The sequence below is a fragment of the Gigantopelta aegis genome, chromosome 1 (assembly GCF_016097555.1).
Source record: "Gigantopelta aegis isolate Gae_Host chromosome 1, Gae_host_genome, whole genome shotgun sequence".
Lineage (NCBI taxonomy): Eukaryota > Metazoa > Mollusca > Gastropoda > Neomphalida > Peltospiridae > Gigantopelta > Gigantopelta aegis.
Genome location: NC_054699.1, coordinates 21,763,469 through 21,782,571, shown reverse-complemented (window position 1 = coordinate 21,782,571; position 19,103 = coordinate 21,763,469). Strand labels below are relative to the sequence as shown.

At 37.8% G+C, this 19,103-nt stretch overlaps 1 protein-coding gene across 11 annotated transcripts in view; it reads right to left on the bottom strand.

Moving 5' to 3' along the window:
- Nucleotides 1–19,103, bottom strand: part of LOC121372108 (disks large homolog 2-like) — a 278,624-nt gene that overhangs the window by 243,639 nt on the left and 15,882 nt on the right. For all 11 annotated transcript variants that reach the window (XM_041498440.1, XM_041498431.1, XM_041498374.1 and 8 more), the window contains exon 2: nucleotides 8,755–8,886. In XM_041498440.1, coding sequence (XP_041354374.1) covers nucleotides 8,755–8,886 — 132 coding nt within the window. The remainder of the gene's footprint in view (nucleotides 1–8,754; nucleotides 8,887–19,103) is intronic.

The following is a 19,103-nucleotide window of genomic DNA, read 5'->3' as shown; positions in this document are numbered from 1 at the left end:
ACTTACACGCCTGTACATCCCATCAGCTGCGTGAAATATATTTCCGAGTCACCTAAATATTCATCCAGTATTCCCCAATCCACAATTTTCAACTCGTATATGGCAACAATTAAATGTTTATAAATTATTCATGATTTCTTGGAGAGATCTAAATGGCCTAACATCCTAGTGATACATTCAAAGTTGAATGTATTCCTAAAATGTAGTACTGCAACAATAAACTGGAATACTGGTATACAGTTGATGAAATATTATCTCTATATAAACTGCATGCAGTTAAATTAAGGCGGGGTGGGATTTAGCCCAGTCGGTTGAGTGCTCGCTTGAGGTGCTTGCGTTGCAGGATCGAACCACCTCAGTGGATCCATTCAGCTGATTGTTTTTCTTGTTCCAACCAGTGCACCACAACTGGACAAAAGCTGTGGTATGTGCGTTCCTGTCTGTGGGAAAGTGCATATAAAAGATCCCTTGCTGCATTAGAAAAAATGTAGCAGGTTTCCTCTAATGACTATGAGTCAGAATTACCAAATGTTTGACATGCAATAGCTGATGATTAATTAATCAATGTGCTCCAGTGGTGTCGTTAAAAAACCCCAAAACACTTAAATTAAGGCAGTATTGGTAATCTGTATTAAAAACGACAAGCTTCAGAGTACACAAGTTATCACATACTCTGAATATAATCACTTTAATCACTTAGCTCACATAATTCCTGTCAGAATGGTATGCCCAGGGACGAATCGATAATTGCAACTTACACTCAATGCATACAAATATATGTAAATGTATATGTTATAACAGCTGAAATATTACTAGCTGTGTCATAACAGTTGTTATACATGTACGTTGGTATGGGCATATCCTAATAGTTGATATACAGTAAAACCCCTGTAAGCCAGACATTCATGGAACCAACTAAAAACTGGTTTTAAAATGACAGACCCTACTTTTTAAACAATACTGCATATTTTAAACTATTAGAGTCGTTTTTGATAGTTGAAATAAGACATACATGTATGTAACTTAAATTTTGTTGTTTAGATCATCTATTTTTGCAATGAAGTGTTTCTGGTCATCCTAGAGTTTCTAATACTGCAAAATTAATTTTCGGTATTTTTAAAAGCGCACATACCTCTAAGGAGTAATGATTATGGAGACGAGCTCTAGTCTACTTTTTATGGGTATTTCCCCCATATTAACATCACAGACTCTTGTTTCACTCTATTGTAACTTGGGGGTGAGACGAAGCCCAGTGTTAAAATGCTCGCTTGATGCTCAGTCGGTTTGGGATCGATCCCTGTCGGTGGGCCCATTGGGATATTTCTCGATCCAGCCAGTGCACCACGACTGGTACATCAAAGGCTGTGGTATGTGCTAACCTGTCTATGGGATGGTGCATATAAAAGATCCCTTGCTGCTAATCGAAAAGAGTAGCCCATGAAGTGGTGACAGTGGGTTACCTCCCTCAATATCTGTGTGGTCCTTAACCATATGTCCGACGCTATATAACCGTAAAATAAAATGTGTCGAGTGCGTCGTTAAATAAAAAAACATTTCCTTTTCCTATTGTAACTTTATTCAAATGTGTTATATGTTTGTGGTTTAACCAATCTTAAATGTTCATTTTCATGGATTGAAATGAGGGAGGGTCTGGGCCTTCAAGGTGTTAAATACCCACATATGACATCGCTAATTGCCACTAGACACCAAACACCAAGAAGCTCGCTCATTGTAATAACGCATAAAACTAAATGTGCTTTATTAATAACCAATCATCAGAATTGTACATGTGTTTTAGTCTTGATAACAATTATTGTATATATTAGTCTTGATAAGAATGATTGTAAGCATTGTAAATTAGTCTCTGTAATTACTAATGTTAACAGAAGGGGTATCCGATTTATCTTTAAGTTCTATTCAGTACTGATATAATTCACAGGTTTGGGCCCATATTTTCGAAGCAATCTTAGCGCTATGAACTAGTAAAAACATTGTAAATCTATGACGTCACTATAGCAAGTCCTGTGGTGATGTCAAAGCCTACAGGGTATATACTACCAAATCAAATCCCAAAGACGACAATAGTAACATATGTGGCTAAAACAATCAACATAAACACCACAGATAAATAAACATTACCACCCCTCGCCCATAAAGTGAATCAGAAAAAATTGGGGGTCAAGCTGCTCATTTCAGAGATAACGGGTAGTGTCTATCACTAACCTAGTTTGAGTAAAAGAAAATTACAGGCACCCCATACATGTTTCAATCACAAAGGTTACTTGACACAGTGGTACTAGATGAAATAAAATTGCATACATTTTTTACCCAGATGAAACTAATCTTTTTTTTTTACAACTAACACACTCAAATTTATCACCAATCACAGGACTTGCGGTGTTAACTTCTCTATCAAAGGTTGGGTGCACCTTGAACTTTGACCCAGCCGGAAGTTATTTGGTTTAGTACTACAGTGAAACCTCTCAAAGCCAGACCCTCTGGAAACTGGAATCCCTTCAAAACAGGACGTTTCTCATGGGCTCTTTTTAAATATCTGTACATAAGAGAACCTCACTAAACTGGATACCTCTTAAAACCGGACTTTTTAATTGGTCCATAGGGTGTCCGGTTTAGAGGAGTTTCACTGTACCTACAATGGTTTTACGATTTGGTTGCATTATGAGAGCTTCGAAAATACGGGTCCTGGTTCTTTGGGCTTTCTTTGTATACTGTAAATCATGAAATTAATGCGAGCAAGTAATTAATGTGAAAAATGCGGCGAACACATCGACGCAATAATAACTTGACGCATTTTGTTTAGTCTCATTCCCAATACAAAAAATGTGCAGGATTTTACTATACTACTTCTAAATAAAATAAAACTTTTATAATATAAAGATGAAACAAAATACAAAATAAATTTTTGTTAAACGTCTTTGTGAATACTTCAAGAATCTTTCGTTTCAATGTTGCCATTCTATTTTCACTTTCCTGGAATATTATAGCGGTTATATAATACAGTGATGTTCCAAATGTTTTGTTTTTAAAAAGCTCATTTTGTGATGTGAGTATTTTTCAAATTTTCTTACACTTCTGGATTACTGTATACATTTAACTGTTTTGAACATTTGTAAAATTATAATCAAAATTTTTTATTACTAAATATATTCCTTTAAAATGAAACAGTAGAAAATTATATAACCGTAACCAACAATCCGTGCGTATTTCTTCAAATCATTTGGCTCGACTCTATAAATGGCATTCAATTTAGACTGGTCGCAAGTTGTCACTGTTGCAATGTATCGCATTTGTTAACGTCTATTCCTGTGCTGCGCATCAAGTGTATAAAATCAGTCTAAAACATTTGTTAGAATAATATGTCTGCGTTCACGTGAAATATTGTGCCCTGTAATAGCGACCCGTTTACCTTTTATTCCTACTGGTGAATTAATTAGAAGCAATCACCACACAAAAGTGCGAGGCATACCCTTAACAATAAGGTGTAGTTATACTAATTACACTACTATAAGTAATTAGCGCTTCCTGGTCGACCCACCATGCTATTAGCTTCAGGTTATGTAGTAGCTGTGAAAACAACTACTGACTTCTTTTAGCATGAAAGATGAAGCCCAAACAATATAATAACAACACAACTGTGGTTTTTATGTGATGTGGACTTTTGCCCGACACTTTAATAAAAATACGCATTTGTGTTCACTCATGTACGGACGCAATAATATCATGACGTATTAATTACATGATTTACAGTATTTGTTTGTATATGTGTACATGTATGTTGGTACAGGTATCTTTTAACCTTTTGTAACACCCAATAGCCGATGTGTATTTTTGTGCTGGGGTGTCGTTAAACATATCCATTCATTCTCAGTCATAACAGTATACATGATTTTCAAAATAGTTGACACATAACATGTATGTTATGACAGAAGGCTGAGTTTCTGAACATGCAGATAATTCTATGTATTGTTCTATGTACAATACAAGTTCAAAGTGGGAAATATATATTTTTATTATTCATGATGCAGATATATATTAATATAATTATTTATTCATATTATAATAATTTATGTATATCCTGTAGCTGACACCAGTTATTAAATTAACAATTACTACATTACAAAATTTCACGGTTCGAATTTTACCACGGTAATGATGGCAAGTGCTGTGGTTGCCCTCATTGTCCCGTTAAAATTCGGACATTGCTGATGGCAAAAAACTCCAATTGTTGTTCCCTACCTGGTTTAACACTGTGCCCTTCTCATACATCCAATGTTGAATATATATGCAAGATAGTAAAATTATCACTATCCAACAAACTGCATAGGTTACAGCCTAAGGCATGATGGTGAAACAATTTTTGCCTGAGAAAATTTGATGGATATTAAGAACTTGACAGATATTAAGTTGCTTTCATGCTCACCAAACCCCACCCCCACCCCACCCCCCCATCACTGGCTATTGGGTGTCTGACAATGGTAATAGAAAGAAATGTTTAACGACACCCCAGCACATTGTTTAATCAGGGGCTGTTACCCGGTAGGTGTCTTTAACAATTGTAATAAAAAAATTCCAAATTTCTGAACTAAAAATTCCCAATGTAACACTGGTGTACTGCATTATTCAGTGCACTCAAAATATATTATTTACTTGCCCTGTTTTTTTCCAATCATGGGACACTGGTGAAATATTCTGGATAAATCCCTGCATGTACAGGTTAAAGTATCAAAAATTAGAGACCTGTGGTCTAATTCACAAAGCTCTCTTAGGCTCTCTTAATCAACATCGCATCGTGTCTGATAATTGCCGAATAATTGTGACTGTCAGAGTGACAAGGTGGAAAATCTAGTGTGTATTTGAGATTTGTCTGAAGCTAAAAAGAATTAAATATTTAAAAAAAACAAAAAAACTACATATTTGCACTGCACCAGACAATACAATTGAAAACAATCGAGCATTCTCGTAACCAGTGTGTGACGTCACCCGATCAACCGGGTTTTTAGTGTTTACTGTTTTACTGAGAATAAAGTCATTGTATCAGCTTTTTGCATTCCTTGCATATTGTCATGTATTTTCTGTAACTACTACATAGTTGCAGCATGTCTTATGAATATTATAACACTATAACAGTATATAATTACTCTTGACTAAAAGAAAAAAAAAGAAAGAAAGGTTTTATTTAACAACACACTCAACACATTTTATTTACAGTTATATGGCGTCAGACATATGGTTAAGGACAACACAGATATTGAGAGAGGAAACCCACTGTCATCACTTCATGAGCTACTCTTTTCGATTAGCAGCAAGGGATCTTTTATATGCACAATCCCACAGACAGGGTAGTACATACCACAGCCTTTGATTGATCCCAGACTGACTACGCATCGAGTGAGCGCTTTACCACTGGGCTACGTTGACTGAAACCACAAGAATCGGTGACCTGTGACATAATACCGGATGCTGGACAGCAGAAAATCCGGTCTGCATTGCTTTCTGGAAGCCATGTTTTTATAGAGAGCACTCTTCATTCACTCGACACTATGCCGACTTGTTCAGGTTAATGAATTACGGATTTTACATTTCTGACGAAAAAAATCAATCCGGTTTCCAAAAAAGACAGGTTCTAGTTTTATCAGAATTTTAATGTATGGTTATTTTCTGTTACTTAGTAAGAGAATATTTGGGACCATGGAATTTGGCCGATTTTGACAGGATTTTGGTAGTTTCAGGGTCTGGTTTAGACAGGTTTCACTGTATTATTAATATAGTCTTATTATTAGTCTCTTTTAAAGACACACTAATACATATGTGCATACGGATTGAGTAGTCAATGGTTTAAAAAAAATGTTGACAAAAAGTTACGTCGTCTTCGTACAGAAAAACAAATAAAATCTTGGATGAAAAAATGTTTCCGTAAGAATTTAGTCAAGAATTAGGTCCCACTAATTGCTAATTTCAAAATTCCTGGAAATTATCTCAGGTCAAGCCTGACTGCATTTTCATGGGGTCAGGATAGGGGTGGCGTTGGGAAGGGGGCTAATTGGGGGGGGGGGGGGGGGGGCACTGTTGGCGGTCATGTTCTCTCCAGATAATAACATTGGTTTGACCAGTCTCACATTCATATACAGTGTTTCTGCCAGAAAGAAATTTTTGGGTTTGGCACTATGGGATTGAATATTTACAATGTGTGTGCTAAATGCAACCACAGTCAATGGGGTATGGGGACCTCCCCCAAAAAGAAAGTGGGTTAGGTTTAGGGTTAGGGTTAAGAAAATCATACAGTAATGATAAAGACTCATTAATTGTATCAAAATATGCTAAACATTTGGGGTATGACGGCATACCCGTTTTACCCTCTGGCAGAAACCCTGATATACAATAAAACATATCAATGTCTGCTTGATATATTCTTCTTTTTGCCCTTCTCATTAGTATAATCATGTTGAATAAGTGCATTTCCACTCAAGACCAGTGCAGTTTGTAAATGATCTGGCCAGTGACCAGTGGGTTTTAGCAACTAATTCTGGAATCCCCACTGTATACAACCTGTACCATGACCGATGCATCAAACATAATGAAAACTGGCACAAATTACTGCATATAGGCAGAATTGGAAATTTCCCATCCTGCTTGATACAACAAAATCTGTATCTCCAACGAACGAATCAATAATCTTTCTATACGAGGTGCAAAGAGGAAAGAAAAAAGATAAAAAAAATGAAGGAAAATGTACCGAATGTAATGAAACCCCCTCCCCGTAAAATACGTAGAAAATATTAAAATCTCCATAACCTACCTGTCTTTGGATGACTAAGATTAAAGACAGCCTTGCTCAGTGCATAAAAATGTTTACTGAAATGGTAGAGAGTGTTTTCCAAACAGGAGGTACAGTGTTAGCGATGGAGACTAGATGGAATGAGTTCTAAGGCACTGGCACAGAAAAGCGTAATGATTATGTGGATGGGGCATCTGAAACACACAAACACACACGCGGATAGCTCTCTGACATGTTGATAAGACAGCCCAGTCTCCCGAGGCACCGAGTCTTTGGAGGAGGAAAAAGTAGCTTAATGTTGCAATTAACTGGCACAGGCTGATAAAAAGAACTCAATATACGTCTCACAAGCATCATGCAGGGAGGAAAAAGATAAAGAATGAATGAAAAATGAAATTTAAAAAAAAAGAGAGAGAGAGAGGGTAAGAATGCAAAAAAAAAGAATGAAATAATGGTAGGAGGGAATGAGAGGAGGAAAGGGTGGAGGGAAGAAAAGAATGAAGGAAGTAGAAAGGGAGAAAGAAAGAAAGAAAAGAAAAGAAAAGAAAAAAAGAGGTAATAAATGAAGAGAAAATACCTACATGAATATTAAAAGCATTAAAAATCCCAATCATCATCAGAAAGAAATGTTTTATTTAATGACGCACTCAACACATTTTATTTACGGTTATATGGCGTCAGACATATGGTTACGGTCCACACAGATAGAGAGAGGAAACCCACTATCACCACTTCATGGGCTATTCTTTTCAATTAGCAGCAAGAGTTCTTTTATATGCACCATCCCACAGACAGGGTAGGTAGTACATACCACAGCCTTTAATATATCAGTCGTGGTGCACTGGCTGGAATGAGAAATAGCCCAATGGGCCCACCGACGGGACCCAATCACCAGGAGCTAGAAAGTGTGCAAATGTCAACAACCTTTATACTTAGTGTGTACAAACAGTAGACTGGATGCTTACTAGTAAAGAATGGAAGAGGTCACTCTTAAAGATCTGTACGACTCACTCAATATTATATAAACAATAGACTTAATACTTACCTTGTAGAACATGGATGAAGCGACTCTTAAAAGATCCATATGACTCATTTGACATAGTGTGTAAACAGTAAACTAGATACTCACCTTGTAAAGCATGGAAGAAATGACTCTTAAATATCCGTATGATTCATTTGATGTAGTGTGTAAACAGTAAACTGGATACTCGGCTAGTAAAGCATGGAAGAGATGACTTTTAAAGATCCGTATGACTCATTTGATGTAGTGTGTAAACAGTAAACTGGATACTTGACTTGTAAAACTTGGAAGAGGTGACTCTTAAATATCTGTGTGACTCATCTGATGTAGTGTGTAAACAGTAAACTTGATACTCGGTTAGTAAAGCATGGAGAGATGACTTTTAAAGATCCGTATGACTCATCTGATGTAGTGTGTAAACAGTAAACTGGATACTCGGCTAGTAAAGCATGGAAGAGGTGACTTTTAAAGATCCGTATGACTCATGTGATGTAGTGTGTAAACAGTAAACTGGATACTCGGCTAGTAAAGCATGGAAGAGGTGACTTTTAAAGATCCGTATGACTCATGTGATGTAGTGTGTAAACAGTAAACTGAATACTCGGCTAGTAAAGCATAGAAGAGATGACTTTTAAAGATCCGTATGACTCACTTGATGTAGGGTGTAAACAGTAAACTGGATACTCGGCTAGTAAAGCATGGAAGAGATGACTTTTAAAGATCCTTATGACTCACTTGATGTAGGGTGTAAACAGTAAACTGGATACTCGGCTAGTAAAGCATGGAAGAGATGACTTTTAAAGATCCGTATGACTCATTTGATGTAGTGTGTAAACAGTAAACTGGATACTTGGCTAGTAAAGCATGGAAGAGATGACTTTTAAAGATCCGTATGACTCATTTGATGTAGTGTGTAAAGAGTAAACTGGATACTCACCTAGTAAAGCATGGAAGAGGTGACTCTTGAAGATCTGTATGACTCGCTCGATGGCCAGTCTGAGAGGTTTGTCCTGAGCTTTGGTTAGTCGCCCGTGATAATCTTCTAGCAGTTCCAGCGCCTTGTGGGCATCTGTAAATACACATAGATGGAAATACACACATAAATAGAAATACACATAGAAAATGTAAATGCACACATACAATATAAATACACACCCATAATGTAAATAAACGCATAAAATATACATGCACATATAAGATGTAAATACACACACAAAATATAAATGCACACCCATAATGTAAATACACACACAAAATATAAATACATACCCATATTGTAAATACACACATAAAATATAAATACATACCCATGTTGTAAATGTACACATAAAATGTAAATACATACCCATATTGTAAATATACACATAAAATGTAAATACATACCCATATTGTAAATACACACATAAAATATAAATACATACCCATGTTGTGAATGTACACATAAAATGTAAATACATACCCATATTGTAAATATACACATAAAATGTAAATACATACCCATATTGTGAATATACACATAAAATATAAATACATACCCATATTGTAAATATACACATATAATTTAAATACACACCCATAATGTAAACACACATAAAATAAATTACATACATAATGTAAATTGACAAAAAAATACAACCCCTGCAATTGCCCATTGCATCCTCTTAATTGTATATACAGTAGAATCTCATTGGCTCGAACGCCCAATGGTTGAACCTACCGGTATTCTCGAATCAAGAACAATGTCCTGATTTTTCTCTCTATTAAACCCTTTTATTTTGGTGCTGATTGGTCCAATACCCTTAGGGTCGAACAGAAGCTTTCTCTCGAACCAGTTTATTGGTCCGAACTGTAAAATGAAACATATTTAGTTCGAATGACTAAGTCTATCCGAAGAAATTCACGTCGGTCACAAAATAAGTTATTATAAATTCGGAAGTGGAACGAAATAATCCTAGATCATATGCCCAAGCCTGTATGCAGGCCTGCTGAGGTCCGTCTGTGGATTTGTAAAAAGAATAAAAATAGTCAAATTTACTTCCCAGAATGCAGGAAAATACATCTCCTGCATTCTAGATTTAAAAACATTCTGGGGGGGGGGGGGGGGGGTGGGGGTGTAGGATGCCCCTGGACCCACCGTAGCAACTCTGGCCCTTTGGACCGTCGATTACGCACCCCCCAATATATATTTCTGCGTACGACCTGTATGCCGGCTTATCATGTTGTTTATTTAGCACCTATCGGTAATTATCTGTCTAGTACAGATAATTGTACGCAGCCTTGCCGGTTTACTTTAATCATTTTAATCGCTACTTTACGAATTGAGTGTCGGCATATTTTGTTTTTAACTTGAAATACAGGAGAGGTCAATGTAATGTAGTGAGTGCAACAATAACTGGTAAAGGGCCTCCGCTTGTGCTTCATGCACTTTCATTTTTTCTCAACGTTGTCGCAAAAAATTCTATAACAGCATAATGAAGAATGATTTTTTAAATTAATAAATATTTATAAATACAAACTACCAGTGTGTTTGTTATTTGTTTATTTAACGGTGCTAAATAATAGTTACGAATATGTATCTCATCCAACATTTGACGGCGACTTCGTTACTCATGAGTCAATCGGACCATCTCGCCCAAGCCAGTTTTACGGAAATATTTGAGGTGTTCCGATTGGTTTTTGTGTTACAGAAGCACCCGACAACGGCCGAATGCATGGTTCGAACTACCTGATGGGTCGAACAGACTTTGATGCACCGACAGTGTTCGAGCCAATGAGATTCTACTGTATATGTTTTTGTTTACTAAGTACTATGCTGATGAAAAATGCTAATAATTGAGAACAGCCATTATACAGATACATTAAATGCATATGTATCTGAGGGTGAGGGGAAGGGGGAGGGGAGGGGAGGGGGAGGGGCGGGGGCAGAATATAGCCCAATGGTAAAGCACTTGCTTTATGCGCGGTTGGCTTGGGATCGATTCCCGTCAGTAGGCCCACTGGGCTATTTCTTGTTCCAGTCAGTGCACCACAACTGTAGTATGTGCTCTCCTGTCTGTGGCATGGTGCATATATAAAAGATCCCTTGCTACTAATGAAAAAAAATCCCTGTCATGGACAGAACTCTCTGGCGAACTCAAAGGTTGTGCCCACGACAGGTGTGCTCGAACATTTCTCTGATGGAAGCATGCCACAAATTACCCACCCACAATGGAAAAATGTAGCAGGTTTCCTCTCTATGACTATATGTCAAAATTACCAAATGTTTGATATCCAACAGCCGATGATGAATACATCAATGTGCTCTAGTGGTGTCATTAAACAAAACAAACTGTAACAAACTTTAATATATCCAAGGGCTTCTCTGGTTTACAAAAAACACTACATGTACAAAGGCTGGTCCAGAATTCAGGGTGTGTGGAGGGGTGTGTTTATGTCCACCCACAAAACGTATTTAATTTTAATTAAGTACAATATATGTCACTTGTCAGGGAAGAAAATGTGACACATTCACCAGTCTTAATAACAACAATTCCTATAGACAATATAATTATGCATATATGTAAATTAGTCTATTATCGTGTGTCACAATAAATACACGCATACATGTATATGTGAAAGAAAAATAATAATTCAATTATGGGATATGCAGTGTCTTATGAATATGTATGACTGCATGGGACTTGTGGATAGGTTTGTTATGCAAACATCAATAATCAGACACACACAAGTATAACTTGTCTTAATTTGAGCTCCAATAATTTAATACAACTACAATACATGTTCGTATATATATATATGAATTTAATTAAAAACATAAATACATATACATTTATGTACACCTAATTAGAAACAATACATGCACACAATTATATGACTTAACAAGAGTACCGGTGACATACTTGATATACCTGTAAAAAGTAGGTCGCAGTGACCTAGTTATGACATGCCTCACACTGCCATCCCAAGTTGTACTTGCGTGCAAGGTTTGATGATCCTATATGAATTGATATGGAATATACTGCACCATAATGGAAGATATTGCACAGACAAGCATTTCCTTCAATGTGCAGTAATGCTTGAAAATGCACTAATGCAGTAATGATTGAAAAGAAGTTTGTGGTGAACTAGTTATAGTCCACGATTCACCTCAGACTAGTTCAAAGAGATTAAATTTTCAGCTCCCATTAGCATGTGAAGGAAGGAAGGAAATGTTTTATTTAGCGATGCACTCAACACATTTTTATTTACGGTTATATAGTGTCAGATATGGTTATGGACCACAAAGATATTGAGATAGGAAACCTGTTGTTGCCACTTCATGGACTATGCTTTTCGATTAGCAGCAAGGGATCTTTTATATGCACCATCCCACAGACAGGATAGTATATACAACGGCCTTTGTTACACCAGTTGTGGAGCACTGGCTGGAACGAGAAATAGCCCAATGGGTCCACCGATGGAGATTGATCCTAGAACGACCACGCATCAAGTATCAAGCGAACGCTTTACCACTAGGCTATTTCCTGCACCCATTAGCATGTGAATAATAAGTTTTAAAAAAGGTACTACAAGATTGAAACCTTTTTTAAACCGAACACCCATGGGACCAAGTAAACAGTCTGGTTTCTATGGGGTATCCAGTTTAGAGAGGTTCTATACTGATATTTAACAAGGAACCATTGTGAGAGAATTCTGGTTTCCAGATGGTTCAGTTTTTAGACATAATCTAAGTCAGGGATGCAGTTAATTGCTCCCCTCAGTTTTACTTAATAATGATTTTTGTTTGTTTTGTTTAATGACACCAGTAGAGCACATTGATTAATTAATCATCGGCCATTGGATGTCAAATATTTGGTAATTAAGACCCGTAGTCATCAATGGAAACCCACTACATTTTTTTTCTAATGCAGCTCAAGGGAACTTTTATATGCATTTTCCCACAGACAGGAGCACATACCACAGCCTTTGACCAGTTGTGGTGCACTGGTTGGAATGCGAAAAAACACAATCAACTGAATGGATCCACTGAGGTGGTTTGATCCTGCAACACCAGCACCTACGGTGAGCACTCAACTGACTGAGCTAACTCCTGCCCTCTTCTTCATGATGTCAATGAGTGAGATGTCAGTGTACTGGGTCATACCCCTTTCTGATGGCCTATTACTCATCATAATCCATACCAGGAAGTTAAAGGTTTTTTTTAAATTTATTTAATGACACCACTAGCACATTGAATGACTACTGCATGTCATACAAATGGTCATTCTGACATGTGGCATTCAGAAGAAAAAAACCCAGCTACATTTTTCGATTAATAGCAAAGGATGTTTTACATTCACTTTCCCCACAGGACAGAACATATCACATATCACATCTGGGCAGTACAGAATCAGGGTTTCTACCAGAGGGTAAAATGGGTATGGCGCAATTAATGACTCTTTATTATTACTGTATGATTTTCTTAACCCTAACCCTAAACCTAACCCATTTTCTTTCTTGGGGAGACCCCCCCCCCACCCCCCATCAACATTGTAAATATTCAATTTCATAGTGCCATACCCAAAAATTTCTTTTTGGCAGAAACACTGAGAATGTACATTGGTAATAATGTTACAAGTTGGTCTTAAGAAAAAACCAAAAAAAGCTACATTTTTTTCATTAACAGCAAGGGATGTTTTACAGGCACTTTCCCCACAGAACAGAGCATATCACAGCCTTTGATTTACCAGTCGTTAGGCAGTACAGAATGGACATTGGTAATTATGAATGATACAAGTTGGTCTTCAGAAGAAACCAGCTACATTTTTCCATTAACAGCAATGGATGTTTTACATGCACTTTCGCCACATACATGACAAGACGTCACATACCTCAGCCTTTGATATACCAGTCGTTAGGCAGTACAGAATGGACATTGGTAATTATGAATGATACAAGTTGGTCTTCAGAAGAAACCAGCTACATTTTTCCATTAACAGCAATGGATGTTTTACATACACTTTCGCCACATACATGACAAGACGTCACATACCTCAGCCTTTGATATACCAGCCTTGATGTACCAGCCTTAAGACAGATGGCTTAACCACTAGACCACCAAGACCAACTTAGACGTGCAGTAAACACAAAGGTTCCTGCAGACATCACAAAACTTGATACTTATGTTGGAAAAAAGGAAAGAAAGATAATCAGTCAACATCAGGGCTTTGGATTTCACTAATTTGGCCACAATTGGGACTTTGGTCTTTTCCGAGTGCAGGAAGGTCGTTTTAGTTCAGTACTGTCATTAACAGCTGCTGTAGAGTTGAGAATATTCAGACATGTATTTCAAGTTACTTTAATATAATTAAGCTTAACATTTCAGTTGTTTTGAGGTGAAATATTTTGAAGTCAGCATGTTTGTACTTAATTTGGGTGTGATTATTTGGGGCATATGTATTTTTGGCACAACGTTTATCGCCCCGACTTTGAATCGTTTGATGCAAACTAAAGACCTAAACATACATGTAGCTACTTGCACAGTCCTACAATAAAGTGCTCAGGATAACACATACCTATAAATGTACATACAATACATACAAACAACTTTTCTTTGACAGCAAAGAAAAGTTTTGTTTTGTTTAACAACACCACTAGAGCACACTGATTTATTAATCATCGGCTGTTGGATGTCAAACATTTGGTAATTCGGACATATAGAGAAAATCCGCCACATTTTTCCATTAGTAGCAAGGGATTTTTTATTTGCACCATCCGACAGGATAGCACATACCACGGACTTTGGTATACCAGTCGTGATGCACTGGCTGGAACGAGAAATAGCCCAATGGACCCACTAACAGGGATCGATCCTAGAGTGACAGCACATCAGGTTGGCTCTTTACCACTGAGCTACATGTACGTTTTGCCCCTTGACAGCAAAGAATTCATTCATGCACATGTACATGCACTATCAGTAAAACAATTTTTTTTTTTTTATCAAATTCATAATAAAATGTTGCTTAGCATGCTACAGATATTTAAATAGTACATGTCATATCATCAAATTCATAATAAAATATATTTGGAATACAACACTTGTAGCATGCTGTCCATACCATCACAGTAAAATATCAGCTTCACAAAATCATAGCATGCTGCCTTCTTTGTTTTCATAATAAATGTACATTGCAATGATTAAATTTCCTTTCTGACAAAATTACCACAGCAGGTACGGAATAGGAAATAAAAATATGGCCTGCTGTTATTTTTTTATTAATAGGTTAAAAGAAATACGGCTTGTTAGAAATAAGACAGCATAGGGTGAGTGGACGGTTTGGAACAGTGTGGAACATTAAGATGTGGAGATGTATTTTAGATTGTTATGGAATTAAATACACAGTATAACATAACCATGAGCAACATGTACAAGTAAATAGCAAATGAGATCATTTTACAGGTTTAAGCATGCAGCACACGCTGCGACAAGTGGAGATTTTTATCGCAGGAGACAGAAATCTCCACTCATCTCAGCGTATGCTAGGGACTTGAAACAAAAATCTCAACGAGTCTCGACGTGTGCTAGGGTACGGCGACAAGTGGAAACAGTCGCATGAGATTGTTTCCAAAAATCAAACATGTTTGATATTTGTTTCCACTTGTCTCCACTCGTCTCCACTTGTCGCAGCGTGTGCGGGGTTTTGCGACGGAGACGCGAGACTAGTTTCTTCGACTGACCAATCAACGCTGGCTGTCGTGGCACAAAACTTCAAAATGGCAGCCCCCATGGAAGCATTTAGTTGGACACACGATAATGAAGCAGGTAAATGGCTAAAATAAGCCAAACTTTTTTGCGTTGGTTGAACGCCGCCGCCATTTCTTTTTCAGGTGCACTTGAGTGACGTCACGAAAGCTGGAAACGTCACGAAAGCACCATCACTTGCTAGCAACTGCATTGGTATCAGAATTGCGCCTAAAATGGCCTTTCAACAACAATGTATGTAGGGAAAAGATCACCATTAGACCTCAGCAAGGAAAAGGAAGGGTTAAATATAAGGGTTAAATGTGCGATAGTCGGCGATAAAAATCTGTCGTCGCCAAGTGTGCGCACTGGTCTCCTAGTGTGCGGGGTTTTGAGACAAGCGGAGATTTCTGTCTCCGGCTACAAAAATTTCCACTTGTCGCAGCGTGTGCTGCATGCTTTAGGTCATAGGGTTTTATGTCGCACGCCTGCCATGGGCACATGTGCCGGCCTCGGCATACATCTGTCTCTTTAAAAATAGGACGGCATTTAGCTCAGTTGGTTGAGTACTTACTTGAGGTGCTTACGCCGCAGGATCGAACCACCTCGGTGGATCCATTTAACTGCTTGTGTTTTCTCTCGTTCCAAGCAATGCACCACAACTGGTCAAAGGCTGTGGTATGTGCTTTCCTGTCTGGGAAAGGGCATATTATATAAAAGATCCCTTAGTGCATTAGGAAAAATGTAGCAGGTCTCCTCTGATGACTACATGTCAGAATTACCAAATGTTTGACATCCAATAGCCGATGATTTATTAATTAATCAATGTGCTCTAGTGGTGTCGTTAAACAAAACAAATTTTAACTTTAAAAATGACCCTTTTTGGTTGTGTTAGCAGGTGAACTTTTATTGCATCTGCTAGGTCTAAAAATTTGATTGCTATTCGCTTTTTCGCACACTGCTATATCAATCGCTGCATAGGTGATAATTTTGCCTAGATCGCAAGTCTTTTAAAATTTGCCGTAGGTAACAAATTCTAAAGTTCGAACCCTTTACAAGAGCTGAGGAAAAGCTACACAATCACCAATGTAAAAAGGTGAAGTGTAATAAGTGTGCCTGGGCAAAAATTGAGTAATTAACTGATCAGTATGGATATAGAGGATTCGTCACGAACATTTTTTAATATAGAAAATATCAACCGAGTCTATGTTAATCGGTATTTGTCGAGGCTCTGCCGAGACAAATACCGATTAACTAGACAAGGTTGATATTTTACATATTAAAAAACACGAGTAGCGAATTCTATTTATCCTATAACACTTCTAAAATAACATTTTAGTGAATTTTTTAGTAAATCACAGTACTAAAGTCGCCGCCATCGATAATATGACGTCATCACGATTAACACAGATTAGTTTGACGTCACGGATTTTAAACAAATCTTTGAAAACGTTACGCTCAGGTACACGGGTTTTGTTAGCTTGTAAGCAAATTACCCATCCACAGCAACACATTACCTAGAGACCTTGCAAATTTGCATACCATTATTAACCGGGTTAATAAAGTAAATTATCACATAGGTTTATGACATGGATATCATGGGAAAGTTATAGGATAAATAATTTTATCTGTAGCATGCTAAGAATTATATTCTCCAATATTATTCTGTGACGTTACATCATGAAACAAGTGTTGCACTTGCACTATTTGCTGTGATAGTGTGTGGACATACATGTACCCACAGTATATAATATGCTACAAGTTGTGTGTTCCAATATTTTACTGTGATGGTATGGACATACATGAACCTCTAGAATATATGTTATACATGTACGTTGTGTGCTCCAATATTTTACTGTGACGGTATGGACATCCACGAACCTGTAGCACATATATGCTACAAGTTGTGTGCTCCAATATTTTAATGTGACGGTATGGACATACATGAACCTCTAGAATATATGTTATACATGTAAGTTGTGTGCTCCAATATTTTACTGTGATGGTATGGACATCCATGAGTCGTGTGAGCACTCCAATATTTTAGTGAAATGGAATGGCCATCATGCTAAGAGTTCTATACAGTCTATTCCTAGATACGTTTTTCATTGTGAAAGTATGTCACAGTCATGTCTTGTTTAATGTTTTTAATGGAACGGAGTAGATACATACATGTAGGCTAATGTTCTGAATAAACAATACGAACAGCACAGCATGCTGTAGTTCTGTTTAATTACCCGCACGGAGGCTGGTAATGGTCCGTAAAGCTGCGAGGCATATGTCATTCGACTACACAAACAACTGAGTTGAAAATAGATTCTGCGACACATATTACTATAATAAATTGAAAGGAAAAACAAACCAGCGAACCGGCTGGCTGTTTAAGTTATTGTGTGTTGTGTTAGAAAATGTCAGTACTAGCCTTGAGCCAGTTTCTCACAATGTGATAAAAGCCGTGATTTCCAAAACAAAGCATTGAGTGCAAACCAAAAAAGAAAGAAAGAAAAAAAGAAGAAAAAAAGAAAGAAAACAGAAAAGAAAGAAAAAAGTCCACTGGTGCTATGGCTCGGTTCCAAAGAAAGGAATGTTTGTCTAACAACACAGATCTGAGCACATTTTAAAACTACGGCTATTTGGTGTCTAACATATGGTTACTTCTACATTTTGTCACTAAAAGGGAAACCTGCTACCACCACCAGTCTTCACGATTTAAAGGGAGCTATCACTCTAGCTCCCCATCACCCCTCTGAAATTAGTTCTGTCATATGAGCAAATGTGCCTTCAGTTATGGTTAGGTGCCTCCCTACAAGTAGTTTGGCCCAGCTCATCCGTCTTCGGCAGTGGTCCATATTAGTCTAGCCTCTACCCTTTGACCAATCCAGCCTGGGTGACCCACAGTGATCCATATTAGTCTAGCCTCTGCCCTTTGACCGATCCAGCTTGGGTGACCCACAGTGATCCATATTAGTCTGGCCTCTACCCTTTGACCGATCCAGCTTGGGTGACCCACAGTGATCCATATTAGTCTGGCCTCTACCCTTTGACCAATCCAGCCTGGGTGACCCACAGTGATCCATATTAGTCTAGCCTCTGCCCTTTGACCGATCCAGCTTGGGTGACCCACAGTGATCCATATTAGTCTAGCCTCTGCCCTTTGACCGATCCAGCCTGGGTGACCCACAGTGATCCATATTAGTCTAGCCTCTGCCCTTTGACCGATCCAGCCTGGGTGACCCATATTAGTCTAGCCTCTACCCTTTGACCGATCCAGCTTGGGTGACCCAGTGATCCATATTAGTCTAGCCTCTACCCTTCGACCGATTCAGCTTGGGTGATCCTACCAGTAGCTGAAGCTACCGCTGGTATAGATCTCAGGATCACCGGACAAACAAGCTACCTCACCACGTCAAGCATGAGATAGAGAAACTAGTTCAAGGAGAGTAATTGTTATCTCCCCTCAACATGCAAATTTATATGGTATCAATTAGTTAAAGGCGCAGACCCTAGTTTCAGCCTGTTAAGTTGGACACTTAAGTTTAGTTTATCTACAAACCTGCAACACACGT